Source organism: Halteromyces radiatus (genome assembly GCF_025201355.1).
Source record: "Halteromyces radiatus strain CBS 162.75 chromosome Unknown BX664scaffold_1, whole genome shotgun sequence".
Lineage (NCBI taxonomy): Eukaryota > Fungi > Mucoromycota > Mucoromycetes > Mucorales > Cunninghamellaceae > Halteromyces > Halteromyces radiatus.
The window spans coordinates 2,394,345-2,413,136 of record NW_026251687.1 but is presented as its reverse complement, the minus strand read 5'-3'; the positions used below and the strand labels follow the sequence as shown (position 1 = coordinate 2,413,136).

At 35.4% G+C, this 18,792-nt stretch overlaps 7 protein-coding genes across 7 annotated transcripts; 2 read left to right on the top strand and 5 right to left on the bottom strand.

Annotated features, from left to right (window-relative positions):
- The first annotated feature begins 16 nt into the window (after positions 1-16).
- BX664DRAFT_381940 (isocitrate dehydrogenase, NAD-dependent) lies at positions 17-1,936 on the top strand. The gene is made up of 6 exons (XM_051549007.1): positions 17-158; positions 307-381; positions 451-1,074; positions 1,142-1,321; positions 1,403-1,591; positions 1,663-1,936. Exons 1-6 carry the CDS (start codon positions 99-101, stop codon positions 1,675-1,677), a joined length of 1,143 nt encoding a protein of 380 aa, XP_051404957.1. The 5' UTR covers positions 17-98; the 3' UTR covers positions 1,678-1,936.
- Positions 1,937-2,120: 184 nt separating this feature from the next.
- On the bottom strand, positions 2,121-2,704 carry BX664DRAFT_363365 (uncharacterized protein; the record flags this gene model as incomplete). The annotated part of the gene is made up of 2 exons (XM_051548374.1): positions 2,121-2,198; positions 2,273-2,704. The coding sequence occupies 2 exons, from the start codon at positions 2,702-2,704 to the stop codon at positions 2,121-2,123; spliced, it is 510 nt and encodes a 169-aa protein (XP_051404956.1).
- A 372-nt stretch (positions 2,705-3,076) lies between these two features.
- Positions 3,077-4,657, top strand: BX664DRAFT_321117 (peptidyl-prolyl cis-trans isomerase-like 4). The gene is made up of 3 exons (XM_051543233.1): positions 3,077-3,122; positions 3,240-4,142; positions 4,199-4,657. Exons 1-3 carry the CDS (start codon positions 3,120-3,122, stop codon positions 4,637-4,639), a joined length of 1,347 nt encoding a protein of 448 aa, XP_051404955.1. The 5' UTR covers positions 3,077-3,119; the 3' UTR covers positions 4,640-4,657.
- Positions 4,658-4,729: 72 nt separating this feature from the next.
- Positions 4,730-5,974, bottom strand: BX664DRAFT_19753 (ribosomal protein L4/L1 family-domain-containing protein). The gene is made up of 4 exons (XM_051540099.1): positions 5,882-5,974; positions 5,743-5,791; positions 5,367-5,642; positions 4,730-5,302 (listed from the first exon to the last, which is right to left on the bottom strand). The coding sequence occupies exons 1-4, from the start codon at positions 5,939-5,941 to the stop codon at positions 4,923-4,925; spliced, it is 765 nt and encodes a 254-aa protein (XP_051404954.1). The 5' UTR covers positions 5,942-5,974; the 3' UTR covers positions 4,730-4,922.
- A 102-nt stretch (positions 5,975-6,076) lies between these two features.
- On the bottom strand, positions 6,077-7,579 carry BX664DRAFT_321116 (uncharacterized protein). The gene is made up of 5 exons (XM_051543232.1): positions 7,360-7,579; positions 7,079-7,245; positions 6,752-6,997; positions 6,367-6,680; positions 6,077-6,315 (listed from the first exon to the last, which is right to left on the bottom strand). The coding sequence occupies exons 1-5, from the start codon at positions 7,476-7,478 to the stop codon at positions 6,100-6,102; spliced, it is 1,062 nt and encodes a 353-aa protein (XP_051404953.1). The 5' UTR covers positions 7,479-7,579; the 3' UTR covers positions 6,077-6,099.
- Positions 7,580-10,465: 2,886 nt separating this feature from the next.
- Positions 10,466-12,190, bottom strand: BX664DRAFT_253506 (SAC3/GANP/Nin1/mts3/eIF-3 p25 family-domain-containing protein; the record flags this gene model as incomplete). Its single annotated transcript, XM_051540310.1, has 4 exons — positions 10,466-11,043; positions 11,111-11,465; positions 11,552-11,731; positions 11,801-12,190. 4 exons carry the CDS (start codon positions 12,188-12,190, stop codon positions 10,466-10,468), a joined length of 1,503 nt encoding a protein of 500 aa, XP_051404952.1.
- Positions 12,191-12,635: 445 nt separating this feature from the next.
- Positions 12,636-18,418, bottom strand: BX664DRAFT_321113 (uncharacterized protein). Its single transcript, XM_051543231.1, has 13 exons — positions 18,376-18,418; positions 18,284-18,309; positions 17,974-18,208; positions 17,624-17,911; positions 17,480-17,539; positions 16,837-17,400; positions 16,350-16,759; positions 15,495-16,259; positions 15,384-15,413; positions 14,785-15,318; positions 14,241-14,698; positions 13,369-14,151; positions 12,636-13,300 (listed from the first exon to the last, which is right to left on the bottom strand). The coding sequence occupies exons 1-13, from the start codon at positions 18,376-18,378 to the stop codon at positions 12,687-12,689; spliced, it is 4,770 nt and encodes a 1,589-aa protein (XP_051404951.1). The 5' UTR covers positions 18,379-18,418; the 3' UTR covers positions 12,636-12,686.
- Positions 18,419-18,792: the final 374 nt, after the last annotated feature.

Here is an 18,792-nt window from a genome sequence, read left to right as displayed (position 1 = left end):
TGTTTTTTTTTTTTTTCAGCGATTGGAAAAAAAACTTTTTTCATTTTTTTCCCGCTCTTTCTTCTTTGTTTTCTTTCTTTCTCCATCAATACTTTATCATGTTCTTGTCTCGTACCGCCGCTACCGCTCTTAAGGTCAACGCTTTGTCTGCTGCAAAGGTAAAGTGAAAAAAAAGGAAACAGTTTACGATCAATACTTTTTTTTTTTTTGAATGGTTTATCATAGTCATTATTTTTTTTTCTCTCTTTGGTTTCGAAACCCCTGGTTTTCTAACTATTATCTTTTTATCTCCCTTTATTTTAATAGTTCAACGGTATTCGTGCCATTACCACTGCCACTCCTTCTCTTACTCAAGCTTTCAATGCTCAAAAGAATGCTAATGTAAGTATTATCAAAGTAATTGGTTATTTGTTATGACGTTTATATTGATATCTGTGTACGAAAACATAGGGCAACTACTTGGTGACTTTGATCCCTGGTGATGGCATTGGTCCTGAAATCTCTCGTTCTGTCAAGGACATCTTCGCTGCTGCCAAGACACCTATCGAATGGGAAGAAGTGGATGTTACTCCTGTTATCAAAGATGGTAAGACCGCTATTCCTCCTGAAGCTATTGCCAGTGTTCGTAAGAGTACTGTTGCTCTCAAGGGTCCTTTGGCCACTCCTATTGGTAAAGGTCACGTCTCTCTCAATTTGACTTTACGTCGTACCTTCAACCTTTACGCCAACGTTCGTCCTTGTCGTTCCATTGCTGGTTACAAGACCCCTTATGATGATGTCAATACTGTCTTGATCCGTGAAAACACTGAAGGTGAATACTCTGGTATTGAACATGAAGTTGTCGATGGTGTTGTCCAATCTATCAAGTTGATTACCAAGGAAGCTTCCGAACGTGTTGCTCGTTACGCTTTCACCTATGCTCAATCCGTTGGTCGTGATCGTGTCACTGCTGTTCACAAGGCTAACATCATGAAGTTGGCTGATGGTCTCTTTTTGGATGTTTGTCGTCAAGTTTCAAAGGAATTCCCTAGCATCAAGTTTGATGAAGTGCTTTTGGATCGTGCCTGTCTTCACGTAAGTTAATCATACAAAGATAGAGGGAAAATAAAGGATGATATTGAGATTATATTTTATAAAATAGATTACCTCTGATCCCTCTCTCTATGCTGACACTGTCATGGTCATGCCCAACTTGTATGGTGATATCTTGTCTGATATGTGTGCTGGTTTGATTGGTGGTCTTGGTTTGACTCCTTCCGGTAACATTGGTCGTGATGCTTCCATCTTTGAAGCTGTCCATGGTACTGCTCCTGATATTGCTGTAAGTTTTTTTTTTTTTTTTTTTGAACTCTCAAGTGGATAGTAACTTTTTCCTTTTTTTTTTTTTTTTTTTGTTCCTTAGGGTCAAGATAAGGCTAACCCTACCGCCTTACTTTTGTCTGGTATCATGATGTTGAAGCACATGCGTTTGAACGAACAAGCTGCCAACATTGAACAAGCTGTCTTCAAGACCATTGCTGAAGGAAAGGCTTTGACTGCTGATTTAGGTGGTAAGGCTACTAACAGCCAATACACTAAGGCCGTTATTGATGTAAGTTGAAAATATGAGAAAAGGAAATCATCTAATGAGATATATACTTACTCTTTTTTTTATGTATATAGAACTTGAAATTCTAAGCAAGTTATTTCTATTACCTATATCGATCACAATCTTCTTCCTCGTTTTTGATGATTTTCCCTCCAACTTTCATTTGATGTATTCATTAGTTTATCTCCCTCCTCTTTTTCCTTTATATTGAAAATCACACTTCATTACCCTTCATTCTTTTTTTTTGGACGTTTTATCTTTTTTTTATTTATTTATTCAAACATCTTTTGTTTGTTTTTATATACAAGATCAAATAAATCGTTTACTTTATACATAGAGATTACAACAAAAAAAAAAAAAAACGATACTCATATTTATTGATTTTGTCTCTCTGTGCTCAAAGTATGTTGATAACAGTGTTCACAAATATATATAATAATAATAATAATATATATTTATATACATATGAAATTTTATTGACAAAAAAAAAAAAAAAAGGATGTACTATACTATCGAATAGAGATTTATTCCTTCATGCTGATTTCTTGACCTTTTTCTTCTTTTTGGTACCTTTCTTCTGAAAATCTCGCCAACTATTCACACGCGTTTCCTATAAATCATATACAAGGAATGAGATTATCAAAAAAAAAAAATAACATCGATCATCTATCTTTTTTTCCTTACTCTAGAGTTCTCCCATTCTTTCAATTCATCCGCCTTGCGTTTCTTCTCTTGAGCAGCCAATTCAGCTTTTCTTGCTTCAGCGCCTTCCATTTCCAAATCCCTTTTGATGATCCTGCGCCGTCGTAGTTCCAGCTCAATTAGTAATTGTTTGAGTCGTTGTTGGATATCTTGTTGGCCTTGAGGGGAAGACAAATAAGGATACAGATCATCATCCACCAGCGAGGTCTCTTGTGTTTGTTTCATTTTCACCTTTTCTCCACGATCTTTCAAAATCGCGACCTTGGCTTCTTGGATCAAGTCAAGTAAAAACTGAAGTTGCGATGGATCCGTCAGATCGGATTCGGCCTTTTTCAACTTGGCAAACGCTGCTTGGGCATCAGTATGTTGTACCTTGTCGGGATGGATTTTAAGTGACTTGGACCGATACGCCATCTTGATGGACTTGCTTGTGGGTTGACTGTATGGTAGTTCAAGGATACAGAATGGATCTAGTTTGAAACTGTTCATCACCCGCTCAATCTCCATGTGTTTCTCGGACAATGAGAAGTACTTGTCCAGATCCGCATCTGTTTCTACTTCACCCGCCATGTCTAATGTTAAGTATATGTGTTTTGCAAGCGATGTAAAAGAGAAAAGAAGTGAATGCCTTTTTTTTTTTTTTTTTTTTTTTTTTTTTCCTTTTCTTTCTACGCAACAAGCTTGAGTCGGTTCTTGAAATCGAGTGAACCTGCGAGAGAGACCAAAAACCTATTTTCTTTCATTCTTCTTTTTTCCTTCTTTTTTTTTTTTTTTTTTTTTTTTTTTTTTTTTTTTTTTTGTTGGTTGGACATCGAGTCGATTTTACTATATGGTAATGATAACAGATAAGTAGTTGGTTAGCAACTAGGATGTTGTAATATATTATTTATGATTCATTCTCACCATTTTCTTTTATTATTATTATTATTTTTTTTTTTTTTGTTGGTAGTCTGTTTTACTCGAAACATCAGTAGGTGACATTGTGATTGATCTACATACAGATGAATGTCCACGCACGTCGTTAAACTTTCTGAAGCTATGCAAAATCAAGTATTATAACTATGCACCATTCCACAATATTCAAAAAGGGTTCATGGCGCAGACGGGGGATCCCACTGGTAAAGGTGATGGCGGATCGTCAGTATTTGGGGTGATCCATGGTCCACAAGAACGGTACTTTCCAGCGGAAATCAAGCCGACACTTAAACATCAACGTCGTGGGACGGTGTCGATGGCGGTATCAGGAGGCAAGGATGACGATGATGAAGGGGGACGAGTTAGTGGCAGTCAATTCTTCATTACACTGGCTGATGATCTAGATTACCTGGATGGCAAGTATACCGTGTTTGGTGAAGTGGCAGAAGGTTGGGATGTATTGGACAAATTGAATGAAGCATATTGTGATGCACAAGGTCGACCATACCGTGATATTCGTATTCGACATACTGTGGTGCTAGATGATCCGTTTGACGATCCTGAAGGTTTGCAAGTACCTGATCAGTCGCCTCTACCGACCAAAGAACAACTGGCTTCCATGCGTATTGGAGAAGATGAAGATATTGAAGAAGAAGGGGATCCAGAAGAAGTGGAACGACGCAAACGTGCAAGAGAAGCCAAGGCACAAGCATTGACGTTGGAGATGGTAGGTGATTTGCCGTTTGCTGAGGTCAAGCCGCCAGAAAATATTCTTTTTGTGTGCAAGCTCAACCCTGTGACTCGTGATGAAGATTTGGAACTTATTTTTTCAAGATTTGGTCGTATCAATAGTTGTGAAATCATTCGTGACCGAACCACTGGGGATTCCTTATCTTATGCTTTTATTGAATTTGATGAAAAAGAACATGCTGAAGAGGTAGGAAAGAAAAAAATATTTATATACATGCTAACTTTTTTTTTTTTTCATTGCAGGCTTATTTCAAAATGCAATCTGTACTTATTGATGATCGACGTATTCATGTAGACTTTTCACAATCAGTATCAAAACTTCACAAGGATTGGATTTCCAAAAGGATGCAAGCAGCTGCTGGACAATCTATGGGTGGTTTTGAAGATTTACAAAAACGAACACGATATCGAGAAGGCAATGGCAGGCAACGAGGCGATCATTATGATCTTGTATTTGATGATGATCATACATCCAAACGATCTCAGCGATCTGATAGACATTCTTCTGAGCGTAAACGTAGTAGACATGATGATCATTACCGAAGCAAATATCGTGATCGATCACCAACCTCATCATCATCATCAAGACGGGATTACAAAAGCAGTAGCAGTAGCAGGGATTACCATCGATCAGATCGAGATAGAGACCGACGAAGGGATGATAAGGATAGAAGACGGCATTAGTTAGTTAGTTAGTTAGTTTATTATTTTTATACTTGGATGGAAATAAAAGCCGTTATTTTTTTTTTTGGGGGATATTTTGAAAGAAAAAGAATGATTTTTATTTAATAAACAATGTTCAATCTACGCTATGATTACAGAAAAAAAAAAGAGTTGTATAAAAAGGGAAAATAAGAGAAAAAAAAGTATGTGATATAGAAAAAAGGAAAGATGTATAAAAGAAAACAATATTATACAAATGAAGGGTGACAAAAAAAAAAAAAAAGAGACGAGATGGACTAACTAACTAGACAGTGGCCAAAGCAGATTCCAATACACCAACAGCACTTTTTTCCACAAAGACCTTATCGTAGGTAAGTAAATCCAGTACATTTGTTTCTTCCACATAGATGACTTCACAACGAGGGATATTGCGAGCGGCCAATTCCAATTTTTCATTTTCTTCGTTGATGATCATGAGTATGGTACTATCATGGTTGTAAGTGTGTTGCAACACTTGATTCAAATCACGTGTCTTATGAGAATCGATGGTTTGAAAAGAATCCACCACTGTCAATTGATCTTGAGCATATTTGGTACTTAAAGCCACCCGTAAACCGAATTCTTGTACTTTGCGAGGTAATTCCGTTCCATGATCTCTAGGTTTAGGTCCAAATGCAATACCACCTATATATATATAAATCATGGTTAAGTAAAACACAACAATCATCCATATCTATATAAAACTTACCGCCTCGGAAATGAGGAGCCTTCATGTTACCCACACGAGCTTTGCCTCGACCTTTTTGAGGAGCTGCCTTCTTACTGGTTCCTCGGACATCGGCTCGACCTTTGGTAGATGCTGTACCTTGACGCATATTATCCCGTTGCCATACTACTACACGATGTAAAATATCTTTACGTAAAGGAGCACCAAATACTTTGGCATCTAGATCCATAATAGACATTGGTTCATTGGTTTTGAAATCACGAAGGAAAGCTTGTACATGAGTTGCCACTGGACTGGCTAAATAATGCCGATAAATAAAAATATATATAAAAAAAAAAACAGGGACTCAATATCCAATATAGATCTTTTTTTTTTCATGTTCTTCTTTTTTTATTACCCTTGATCGCAGTTTCTGTCACAGAAGCAAATGTACGTTGTTGTAAAGTCTACATTCAAAATAACAAAAAAAAAAAATAACATGAAACCAAATCATGATACTAACAAGGACAATATCTTCCTATTGAATAATCCATTACCTTCAAAGCAAAAGTATTCGATGAACGAGCAGCAGTTGTAAGAGCGTTGAAGAATGACATTATAGGATACACTAAAAAAAAAAAAAATTGGAGAGAACAAAAAAGAAAAAAATAAGGGCCAGCCCTTGAATTGGGAATTGGATTTCAAAAATTCAAAGTCATAAGCCACCATTTCCTGCGAGATTACTTCCATGAAAAAAAAAAATATATTTTTTTTTTTATTCAGATTTGGGTTTTTTTGAATCAGAAGGATTATCACTATTACTATCTACGATTTCCTTGACCTTACGTTTGACAAGTGTGGTCAAATCATGCACAGGGGCAGAAGAGTTTACTGATGTAGTACTTGTTTCATTTGCCATTCCACCAAGTAGGCTCTTCAAAAGTTTTTCCGCTTCACGTTCACTTTCTTGTCGGTTTGATAATTCTACAACCTAGTGAAAAATCAAATCAGCCACAGTAGTATAGATGGATCTATCACTTACCTTTTCATCCAGATCAGAAATTAGGTCTTGAATTTCAGTGATTTCCTTTTGTTCTGCTTCGGAAGGAGTATATTTCGATTTACCCTTGTTGTCATCCTTGATATCACCCTTTTCCAATGTTTCAATACGATTTTTCAATACAGTTTTGGTTTTTTGTAGTTCATCCAGTGCTAAACCTTGTGAATCTGAGGAAAGTTCCAATGCCAAAGAATATTTGTAATGAGCTTCTGCCAGTTGTCGATCATCCGGTTGTAAGAGGGATTGTTTGATATCGATAGCCTTTTTGAAATCTGGTAAAGCATCATTGAATTTTTCTACATATATATAATATAAAATAATACATGTCGCGTCAGAATGATATCATCTTTTTTGAGTTGTTTCTTACCTGTTTCAAGAGATACATCACCCAAGGATAGTAGAACATCAGCCAACTTTAGTTTTGATTCATCGTCTTCCCCTTTTTCAAAGATCACTCGAGCTACATCCAAGACGTCCCATGCAGTTTCGAAATCGTCTTCTTGATTCTCATTATTCTCTTCTTCTTCTTCACTGTCATCATTGTCTTCCACATTGCCAGCATCGGATACAAACGTTGGTTTTTCATCAATCTGGAATCGAGGATTGGAGTTTTCTATTCAATAAAAAAAAAAAAAGGTAGGTCAGCTTTATTATTAGACCAAACAACTCTTCCTTTTTTTTTTTTTTTGCTTACCTGAAGAGACCTTGGCTTCGAGTTGTTGAGTTTCCACTTCTTCGGCTGTCGCTTGAGCAGATTGACCTAGAACAGCATTTTGTTGAATGGCGTAGTCTAATAAAGCGCGTCCATAAAGGAAGTACGCGTCACCGTTCCTAGGATCCAATTCACCATGAAGTACGTCGCTACAAATACAAAAAGAAAAAGTTCAAGTCAGTTTAAAATAGATGGTAACATAGAAATGGATTCTCATTGGAATCAGAAAAAAAAAAAAAACTTATTCAAACTAAAAAACTTACAGTCGTTGACAGGCTTCTCCAAACTTGGTAGTACTTGTTTCATAATCCTTGCTCGCATAAGCCTTGTTCCCTTCCTCTAATAATGTTTGGATTGCAATATTCTCTTCTTCACTTGTCATGCTTAAAATTTGTATAAGATAGTTATTGAATGGAGAAAGAGATCCAAGAAAAGGAAAAATCAATACTTTATATAAAATAGACTGCGGAGACTGAATACAGGGCAATTACCAAGTACCCCAAAACGAAGTAGGAAGATCTCGTTTAGACAGAAAGCATCGATATACTCCAAAACCTTTCCAAGTACAAACTTAAATCAAAGAAGAGACAATATCTTTCTTTATTGATGATATATATATATAAAGAGAAGAATCATGAAAAAAAAAATAATATACACAAAAGGTCATCTAAACAAAGTTCATAGGGCTCTTTAGCCTTCGTTCTAATTCATACAAATATTGCTTCAGTGTTCCATCGACAACAGCGCCTAGATCTACATAATAAGAATGTTTTTTGTATTATGAGTTAAACAGAAGATTGACCTGACTTATTGATAAAAATCTATGTATATATACTATATGTTCTTTTTTTTTTTTTTTATACCTTCAGCACCTCCAAGAGATTTCACAATACCCTTTCTTGCTACCATTTCTGACCAAGTGCTTCCCAAAACAAACAAGTCACCTCTATATATATATATTAAATCACATGTTTAGTCGCTGTTTCAGCATTGTTATACATAGTTTCACTTCATCCATATTTGCTTTGATTTTTACCTGGTAGCTTCACGATTTGCCAGTACTTGTTCCGGTATTGTTGGGATGATAAATGGTTTCCAATTGAGAGGAATACCAACTAAGGTATCATTATAAGCTTGGATTTGTTTGTTGACCAAATGAACAGCTTCTTGTACAGTAACTTTTTAAAAAAAAGTATTAATATTACATCCACATTAAAAAAAAAAAAAGAGTTGTACAAGTCTATTTTTGATATTTACCTCCAATTTGAAGTTTACAGGATGCTTTTTCAACTGCAAATGTCAATGCACGGATTTTACCTAAAAAAAAAAAAAGATAGAAATATATATATATGAGAATTATAAAGCATAATACATAGGATGAATACAAACATACTAGTAATAATGTGATTTGTCTTCAAAGGTTGGTTGATCACAGTATTTTTGCACAGCCAATGTATTTCTTGATCTAATCGTTCCTTTATGGTGGCAGGATTCATCACCAAAATATGGAAATCAGAAATAATATCAATATTTGTCACGTCGAGTAGTTTTGGTATCTATATTTTCAAAAAAAAAATATATCAATACTGTCATATTGTTTTTCTCTCTTTTCGGTCTTACCTTGGCAATCATTTCCTCCAGTGTTGCTGTGTTTGGCCAATAAGTAAATACAAAAGGTATGCGAACTTGAGGATTGTATCGTTTCAGTGAACTAGCAAATTCTTGTAATCTTTCCTTCTCTTCCAACCAATGGTCATTTCTACAATAATCATTAAACGAGTAAGATATAATATATATATATATTTATATAAAATTGACTTACGCATTGATATCGTCACAGTTATCATGTCTTAGTTCCGATAGAGAAAAGATAACAGCACCTAGTTCATCCACAGCCTTTTCATATCAAGAAATAAAAAAAAAAGAAGAAAAAAAAAAAAAGGAAGTATCCATTAATATAAAATGCAGATCCCTCTTCATTTTTTTTTTTGATCTCTTATTACCTTTCCATATGTAATATCTTGATTAGTAAGAGAACGGATGGTAATTCTACAATCACTGTAATAATGAACTCGTCTTGAGAATGTGTCGTCCAGACCAAATTTTGCTTTGTACCAATGAGATGATGATAAAGATTGATCTGTTACACTAATCCATAATTGCCATCCAGGTTGCCCACCATCTTCTACCATTCGGGATCGTATCCTATCCCATTTTGATCGCACCAAAGGGTAAATGAATTCAGCATATTCCTTCATATTCCATAAATCTTGAGGGTTGGTATCAACAGACTAGGATAAAAAAAAATAATAATAAATGAGAAAAGAATATGTAGAACAAAAAATGGAATCATAATGACATACATCGTAAGAAGATAATACTGAGGATTCTAATTGCAAAGATAATAAGGCTTTTTCTTGAATGATGTCGTCCATTTGAGGAGGATTCAAGTTGGATGAAGTTGTCGAATTATATGCTAACAAAGTATCGCGTTCCATTGATTGATCTCCAGAATAAAAGCAATTGCTGAATTTGCAAAATTGTATACGTTCAGCAGCTTTTGCCTGTCGTAGTGTAATCCGCTGTCGAGCACGTTTCAACCATGGTTGAGCATATCGTTTTGCAATGATTTTCTTGCGTTGAAACTCGTTGATGATCTTGCTACTTGCTTCTTGAAGTACAGCTGTTACTAGTTGATTCATATATCGTTTTTTCGCCTGAGAGATCACCACCGCTTTGCGTTGTATAGCTAGTTCGTTGTCTCGGATTTCCTTTTCACGTCGAGCCTTTTCTTCATCTTCCAATCTTTGTCGTTCAAGTCGTGCTCGTTCTTGCGCTGCCGCTTGTTCAGCTGCTTGGAGTTGTTGAGCTAATTCCAGTTGCTTGCGTTCCATTTCCAGTCGTTGGCGTTCCTTTGTCTCACGTAGCATTGTCTCCCTTTGTAGAATTTCCGCTTGCCTAGCTTTGAGTTCAATATCAATTTCTTGTTGTCGCTGTTTCACTTTTTCTGCAAGCATCCTCTGTTGTTGAAGCTGTTGTTGTTTTTGTTGTTGTTGTTGTTGTTGCAATTGTTGCTGCTGTGAGAAGGATGATGTTGACGATTGGAAATCAAGTGGACGTCCAGCAAAGATATGTTGTTGAGATTTGAGTGTACTTGTAGGTATGACCGTCGACAAGGATGGCGTATATGTCTTGTTCACACCATCCACAATTTCTTGTAAAGTTGAATCACCTTTTTTGGGTTCGACCAACAAAAGAGACTGTCGCTGTTTAGGGTTCGATAACGGCTCTAATATAAATAATCAGATAAAAAAAATAAGATCAGTTAACCCTTTTTTCCAAAACATCTTATTATATCATCCATATTCATCAACAAGACTTACCAATAAAAAATGTCCCTTTTTTTGCAAGATGTTTTTCATGAAATCGGATAACAGGTTCATCAGCAACAGTATCCACAGTGAGTCCATAGATTTGAGCCTCTTCAATCACCGCATCCACCGTGTCATAGCCAAGTACTTGCCGAATATATTCCACTTCTACACCTCTTTGACGATATGCTGCATTCATAGCCTTGAAAGCACCTTTTCGAACATCTGGAAAATGCCATTCTAACATACACGCCATTAAAAAGGGAGTATCGGAATCACCCACAAGCTTGAAGAATCGAGAATAAAAATTTTGACTTGCTTCCACATTGCTAGGTTTATTCCGTCTAGATGATGTTTCCTTGATTTCATTGTTTCGTTGCATTAAACCATAAAATTCCAAAGCACGTTGTATATATGGGTGTAAGAATAAATGAGCTGGTAATGTTTGAACTTGTCGTACAACATCTGGATCACGAATATGACTGATAAGGTGATATGCCCGAAATTCTGCTTCATTTTTCATTTCAATTCCTTCTTCCCGTAAATCCTCGTAGAACTCCATCAAACTAAGAAGTACTATAAAAACAAAGTAATCGTTATGAGCTTTATCTGTAGATGTAAACCATTTAAATATTATACGTACCTTTTCGTAGTTGTTCCGTTTCCTGTTGTTCGCTGAATCGTTCTTCATCTAGTTCACACATTTCATGAAGGCAAAGGATATGAAACCGAGCAATACGTTCGTGAGCCTCCACTGCTGCCTCATCGCGGATATTTTGAAGTGTAAAATCTTGTCGAATAGATCTTGTGCGATCACGTAAGAATGGATGACATTTTTCCAAGGGTTGTTGATTAAGGATGGTTCCCATCAAATAGTTGAGAGTGCTGATTAATACATCAGGTGGTCTTACATCACAAGGAAGAGGTTGTTCATTACCAGCAGCAGAACGACGGTATGTTTTCACTGCTTTGCTGGGGTCCAGATTCCCTTGTTCGTCCTAAATAAATACAAATCAATAAAAATAAAAATTAAAAAAGTATGAGTCATTTCAAGATCATTATAAATATATATATGCGTATATACCATTTCCAAGGCATCCAGTCCATTTTGGATATCACGTTCAATCATTTCAAATTCGGGACACATTGTTGAACAAGTACCACGGAAATCAATAGCATCTTCAAGTCGGGTTGGAGCATTTGGATCAGGTATGAGACCATTTTGAATCGCCAGTCGTCGTTGTTCAATTCGATTTTGTTTCATCTAAACATGAGAGAAGTCATATGAGTTTTATGTTTTCATAAAAAAAAAAGTAAAGGTTTTCATGCTTACTTCTTCATAAGTTGCAGATTTCGTTGTTGTACCAAAACGTGCTGCGCGGTCTGCTTTTGTTGTTTGTTTCTTTCGTTGAAAGGGTGATGAGTTTAAAGAAGTATCGTCAACATTATCATCTAATATGGTTATATCATCAACGTCATTGCTGTTTCTACTATTGTTGTCTGTCGATAGACTATCCGGTAATCGTTTTGTGTTTCTTTTCCAATATTTATTCTTATTGTCGCTAGCTTGATTATTGTTGTTTCCAGTGTTGCCAATAAACTGAGTCGCTTGGTATCCAAAAGTCCCACCATTATTATTATTATTATTGTTGTTGTTGTTGTTGTTTCCAAAGTTACTGCTGTCACCAAACTCTACGTTTCCTGAGAATGGTCCACGAGTCATATTATTGTTGGAAGTGTCACCTTGAGAAACATCAAATACAGAAGAGAGACCAGAACGTTGAAAAACGGAATGATTCCCACCTCGGATGTTGCTATTATTAGCCCCTCTTCGGTTTCTCTGAGGAAAAGATCGACCTACACCAATATTGTTGTTATTGTTGTTATTATTGTTGTTCCCCCGTCCGCGCCCGCGCCCACGTGTTGTTGGTATAGGTGATGATGTGTGGTTCGTAACTGGAAACGGTGAGTTGCCAAACATAATGAGTTGAAACACACACGGAAGTCTTTGAAGGAAGAAAGAACGAATCTAACAAAGGTATAGAAAAAGGAAAGAGAGAGAAAGAAAAAAAAAAAAAAAGAAAAACACACACAAAAACCTGTAGAAGAAATCAAACATTGATAGATAGTGCATTTGGAACACCGACAGTCAAGAGAAGAAAAAAAAATTGTGTATGATAGAAGTAAGGGCACTACCACCTATTGACCTTTTATTTATTTTATTTAACAAGAGAATGATCATCCATAACTAAACTAGAAAAATCACGTCCTTGAGACTTTTCAGCCATTTCCAATAAAATATCCAATTCACCAGATTTTTCGCACATGGATCTAAATACACCGTTTGTATTTTGTAGTAAAGCATAAGGTGAGTCGTTTTCCACCAGTTTACCATGATCCAAAACAAGTACTTTATCATAATCGATAATGGTTCGGATACGATGTGCTATACAAATCAAAGTCGAATCACTAAATTCTTGACGGATAGTATGTTGAATTTTTGCATCAGTTTCAAAATCCACGCTGGCAGTTGCTTCATCCATAATGATCAGTTTGCTGTTTTTCAATAATGCGCGTGCGAGACATAGAAGTTGTCGTTGACCTTGACTAAAGTTGTTTCCACCATCAGATACTTGTTGATCCAAACTGTAGATCACATTATTTGAAGCGGATGATTCATCAATTACTAAATCTTGCTGAGAAGAAGAAGAGGAAGCTTGTTGTTTCTTAGGACTAGAGGTGCCATGATTACCAGTACTGAGATTGGATCGTACCAAGGATTCCCAAAGTTCAGCATCATCATGTTCTCCAAATGGATCAAGATTGCTCCGTACTATAGAAAAATATGATTTCCAAATATAATATAAGTATATACGTATATATATATATATCATTCTTTACCTGTCCCACTAAATAATACAGCTTCTTGAGGAATAATTGTAATCTTGGATCGTAAATCTTGTAAACCAATATGACTGATATCAATACCATCCATAATAATGGATCCTGCACTTGGTTCTAAGAATCGGAAGAAACTAAGAGCCAAAGTTGATTTTCCAGAAGCTGTTCGACCAACAATAGCCACTTTTTCATGAGGTTTGACATCAAAAGAAATTCCACGAATAACAGTATCCAATTCAGGGGCATATCGAATTTCGAGATCTTTGACTTCAATAGCAGCAGTGGTAGGCCACGCAGCAGGCGGTCGACGACCTTCAACGACAGATGGTGCTTCTTGATCAATTTGTAAATATTCTTGAACTCGTTCTACACTATTGAGATCCATTTCCACTTGAGTATATTGTCGAATAAACCAATAAACATTTTCTAAAAAGCTAAAAGCGTAAAACAGAGAGATACCAGCCATACCAGCATCAACACGATCCAAGTTCAACACAATAAAGACACCAGCTGATAAGGTTAGAAAAGCACCAGTAAATTCCATACGACAATAAAGCCATCGATTCGTCATCCAAAGAAGATAAAATGGGGCGACATAAGTATCCAATTTGTCATACATGGTGAGGAGGAATTTTTTTTGTTGTCCAAATGCTCTGATTGTTGTAACACCAACAAGGGATTCGGTAAAATGAGAATAGATTGGTGATCGACTGACAGAGTTTAATCTTTTCAATTCACGAGAAATACGAAGATAATAGGTCCCAATAAGGAAGTATACACCACCTATGTTTTTTTTTTTTTTAAAAAAAAAAAAAGAGGATGAGTATAAAAGAAAAATTATATATCTATCTTATTATTCAATTGTCACTCACTAATTAGCACAGCCACGATCAAGAATTGTGGAGTAATCAAACTAATGACCAAAATCGACTGAACAAGACCAGTAACGCATTCCAATAAAAAACTTGCAGAACGAGCCATACGAAGGTCAACAGTAGTAACATCTTTTCCAAATCGATTCAGGATACGACCAATAGGAGTGGTATCAAAAAATCTCATTGGTGCATGAATAATTCTAGCCAACATGGAATCAAACAAAATACGAGCACCACGAATAGATCCCCAATAAAGTAAAGCACTTCTAAGTGTGTCAAATATCACAAAAGACAAGCACAATAAAAGATAGATACCAATATAATAATCTACATTGATTTCTTGAACCACATTTCGTAATGTTTGGAAAGTCGTAAAACCAAAAACAGTTTGCCCAGATTCCACTATTTGTTGCTTGATAGGCGTACTATAGGCAGCAGCCCAGATTCGTAACCACCTAATATCATTAAAAATATAAAAGTAGAAAAAAAAATATTGTATACTAAGTATTTTTTTTTCTTTAAAAAAAAATCTATTGCTTACCAATTTTCAGCAAAAGTAAAGAATCTGGATACAATATAACAGGCGATTAACAGTAACCAGAATGGCCAACCACCACATGCAGCAAGATAAGTCTTGTAAACATCATATTTGACATGGCCTTTAGCAGATTCTTCTTCAGCAATCAATTTGTTTATAGCCGTTTCCTTGTTGATATCATAATCTTCCTCTTCATCATTCAAAGATCCATCACCACTGTCATCATCAATCAACTTCCCATCCAGATCGATTATTGCTTCTTCACCAAGAAGTTGAACCAGTTGGCCTGTTTTCTTCAAATCATCCACGAGTCCATAACCAGATATAAAACCATTTTCCAATTTGACCAAGTAATGCGCGCCAGGTAAACATAAACGGACATGATGTGTAACAAGAATGATGGTACGATCTTTCAATAGATCTCCAGTGATACAATGACGGAAAATATGCTTAGCCGTATGGGAATCGACAGCACTAAGACAATCATCCAAAAGGATGGTCTTTGCGTGAGAATAAACGGCCCGAGCGAGCGATACCCTAAAACAAATGTGTAACCCCAAAACATTTAGTAAGAAGTGATGAACATTGCAATAGTCGATTACCTTTGTTTTTGACCACCACTTAAAGAAATTCTAATACAAACAAAAAAAAAATTCGAGATATAGAATATCAATCAATACTTGTTTCTTTTTTTTTTTTTGAGTTTGCATTACCCTTTTTCACCAATTTCAGTCTGATCACCATCAGTAAAGACATTCAAATCCTTGATAAGAGCACATTGTCGTAATACTTTCTTGTATCGAACAGGATCAAAAGGTTGACCAAATAAAATATTGTCACGGATACTAGCATGTTGAAGATAGGGTTGTTGAGCAACATAAGCGACTTCATTCACACGTAATCCAGAAGTTTCTTCTACAAGTGAATATGGTTCATCAGTAATAACGTTATTTTTCGAAGGTAAAAAGACTCTTCCAGATACAATATCCATTTCGCCAAGCAGAGCATGTAAGAAAGAGGATTTGCCACTTCCAGTAGGACCACATACGATACTGAGTTCACCCAATGGAAAATCAAAAGCAGGTACATTCAGAGAGAAGGATCGTGTCACAGGTTCAACACTTTCGGCCAACGTTGTTTCTTCGTTATCGTTATTACTGGATGATGACGCTGTCGAAGAATCAGTTGGTGTTGTCGTAGATGATTTATCTTGTTCTTTGATATCGGTAGGATTTCCAGAATGCCATTTGAAAACAGATTTTTCAAAACCAATTCGTGCAATCACTTGTTCCACACTTTTGCCTTCAGGTACCAACATTGGAGGATTGTCCACACCATCACCAACTTCAGGTTCTTCCAGATAGTTTACAATACGCTTCAAACTGATATAACATTCTGTCAACGTAGTAAAACAATCAGGGATCAAAATAATAGGGGCCCGAAGCATATCAAATAAAGTGATACTAACAAATACCACACTATGGTTAAATAAATAAATAAAAAAATGATTGTGCATAAGATCAGTAGCTGATTTTTTTTTTTCATCATCAAAAAAAAAAAATAATTACCTTGCTGTCAGTTTATTTCCAGATACTTTTGTATACCATACAAAAGAACTTGCTGTGACCAAAACAGGAATGGAAAGAAAAGCGACATTTAAAAGGACATCATAAATAACCACCCAAATCAACTTGTTAACTTCAGATTTTCTAGCATCATGAACACGTTTATTCCAATTGGGTTCCCAAGCAAAGTACTTGATCATTCGGATACCTTGTAACAATTCATTCACTAATTCATTTCGTCGATCCTTGGCATGAGTAAGAGCTTCATAATTGTCTCCGATACGTTTCAAAAGGAACAAAGTGACAGGGAAGAATAAGATCATGACACCCAAACCCACAAAGGCAGCCACACCTAATAGATGATAAAGATAAGTGATAGCAATAACCAATTCCACAGGAGCATTATAAAAATTCTATTTCCAATAAGCAAAAAAAACATTTAGTTCATTATCTTTTCACTATGTTTTATACATATATATATATATCTTACAAAGATATATGCTGGTAAATCACCAACACGATCAGCATCCAAACTCATCAAATTTGTGATTTTTCCAGTACTACTAACAGATTCTTCTGAAGAACCATCTTTCTCATCATCCACTTTTCCTGACATATCCTTGCGTTTCAACGTTTTTTCATAGATTTCGGCATCCAACATACAAATGGTTCGTACATTCCAGCGGCGACCAGCATAAAGTTGAATACTATTGAAGAGTAACTTTGTCAAACTAACAACAAACATACCCAAAATAAATGCATAGGCGGTCTTGATAGGTCTTCCATTGGGATTTTCAATGTATTCCAAAAATTTCTGTTGGAAGAATGGATTAAGATAACTGACCATCACTGCAGTAATAGAGCAGATAAATTGAGTCCAGATGGATCCTTTGTTGGCACTGTAGATACGACGTAAGACTTTCTTTCTTGCTATCCATTTCTTTGTGTCCACAAATTCCTTGTATGTAAACCTAGCAAGATGATTGTATGTAAGAGCATAGATATCGTTGCGTTTCACAGGGTTCTTGTAGCCAAATACAACCAAGGAATTCACCTATTTTAAAAAAAAAAAAAAGAAAAAAAGAAAAATGAGCATAAGTTTTATACTATTCTCTAGTCAATTTTTTACTTACCCACTGGAAACAGGCCCAAGAAAAGATACTTGCTTGAGCTTCTGGACATAATAATAAATCCTAAATAGTGATAGTAATAAATATGTGTATCCATCTGTTTCCTTTTTTTTGTTAAAAAAAAAAAAAAAAACATGATAGACTTACATTTCGATAGATTTGACCATTCTTGATTTCGACTTTTTCTGAGTCCAAAGCTTCGAGGTTGATAGGATTGATTGGCAGAGAAGTAGTACCATGAATAGTAGTCAAAACTAGAGTAATGGCAAGATTGGACCAAATAAGATACAAGAGTGAATCACCAGAGTATTCGAATAGAATATAAATGGCATGAACAAAGAACAAAGCATAAATGGTGAAGAAAAAAAAGATATAATGGCGTTGACTAAAGAGAAGAGCTGAGGGCGATGCCGCCGTGATAACAAAAAGGGCAGCCTTTTTAAAAAGGTGAGAAATTAAAACAGCGCATCAGTAAACCTTTTTTTTTTAATACTTACAAATATAAATGCAAAAGCAATAGGGTATGCATTACAATAATCATTCTCATGAATATAAAGATACAACCATCCAATCAATTCAATAGGTATTAAAACTAATTGAATCCATTTACGATATTTTACAGATATAGCGAATTGTTCGTTGGACGCATTATGTTTGGCTTTTCGATGAAGATACGTATAAAATACCAAAACAATAGTAAATATAATAAGAGGACTCAAACTCAATGGTAATCTAATCAATATAGATATTATAAACATATAAGAAAATAAAAATCAACCCCTTTTTTATGATGATTTTTATTTTTACCTATCTCTAATACAAAATAGATCTCCCTTTTTTTTTAAGAATACAATATGTTATGATTTGTTTCTTTATTATGATTATATTCGTGATTTTACCATTTATCCCTGTGTTTCAAGTTCAAAGTAAGAGAAGAAGAAAGAAAAGAGGAAAATGTTATTTTATTTTATTTTATTTTTTTTTGGATTGAATAATATATGGGGTTTTTGTTGTGTTTGTGTCTTCCGGAGTACAGTTTGTTGTTGTACCTTTTTTTACTAATACAGTAATTCTTCCCTCAATTATTCTTGAGTATCACAACTGGTGTCATCTTGTAGTCATATAGGCATATCATAAGCAGATAAAACATGTTACACGATCTCCACTCCAAAAATAGACTTCATAAAACTAAGGTTTTGTTTTACTATATTGTACTTCTAAACTTTGTAGATAGGACAAGATAAGAAAGACATAGTATTGCAGAATTGTTCCCAGTTTCCTTCAATAACGTACTGTACATACATAAAGATTACAAT

Bases quoted from the DNA above. Each gene is read 5' to 3' on its own strand.
- BX664DRAFT_321113 (XM_051543231.1), bottom strand. The intron at 17,401-17,479 runs GTAAGTAAAAAA...TTTTTAAAATAG, and splicing joins CTTGGGCCTGTTTCCAGTGG to GTGAATTCCTTGGTTGTATT. The intron at 15,414-15,494 runs GTAATGCAAACT...TGTTTGTATTAG, and splicing joins ACTGAAATTGGTGAAAAAGG to AATTTCTTTAAGTGGTGGTC.
- BX664DRAFT_321117 (XM_051543233.1), top strand. The intron at 4,143-4,198 runs GTAGGAAAGAAA...TTTTCATTGCAG, and splicing joins AAAAAGAACATGCTGAAGAG to GCTTATTTCAAAATGCAATC.
- BX664DRAFT_19753 (XM_051540099.1), bottom strand. From the start codon at position 5,941: ATGTCATTCTTCAACGCTCTTACAACTGCTGCTCGTTCATCGAATACT. The intron at 5,792-5,881 runs GTAATGGATTAT...TTTTGAATGTAG, and splicing joins CGAATACTTTTGCTTTGAAG to ACTTTACAACAACGTACATT. The intron at 5,303-5,366 runs GTAAGTTTTATA...ATATATATATAG, and splicing joins GGCTCCTCATTTCCGAGGCG to GTGGTATTGCATTTGGACCT.
- BX664DRAFT_321116 (XM_051543232.1), bottom strand. From the start codon at position 7,478: ATGACAAGTGAAGAAGAGAATATTGCAATCCAAACATTATTAGAGGAA. The intron at 6,998-7,078 runs GTAAGCAAAAAA...TTTATTGAATAG, and splicing joins CGAAGCCAAGGTCTCTTCAG to AAAACTCCAATCCTCGATTC. The intron at 6,681-6,751 runs GTAAGAAACAAC...ATATATATGTAG, and splicing joins TGATGTATCTCTTGAAACAG to AAAAATTCAATGATGCTTTA.
- BX664DRAFT_381940 (XM_051549007.1), top strand. From the start codon at position 99: ATGTTCTTGTCTCGTACCGCCGCTACCGCTCTTAAGGTCAACGCTTTG. The intron at 159-306 runs GTAAAGTGAAAA...TTATTTTAATAG, and splicing joins ACGCTTTGTCTGCTGCAAAG to TTCAACGGTATTCGTGCCAT. The intron at 1,322-1,402 runs GTAAGTTTTTTT...TTTGTTCCTTAG, and splicing joins GTACTGCTCCTGATATTGCT to GGTCAAGATAAGGCTAACCC.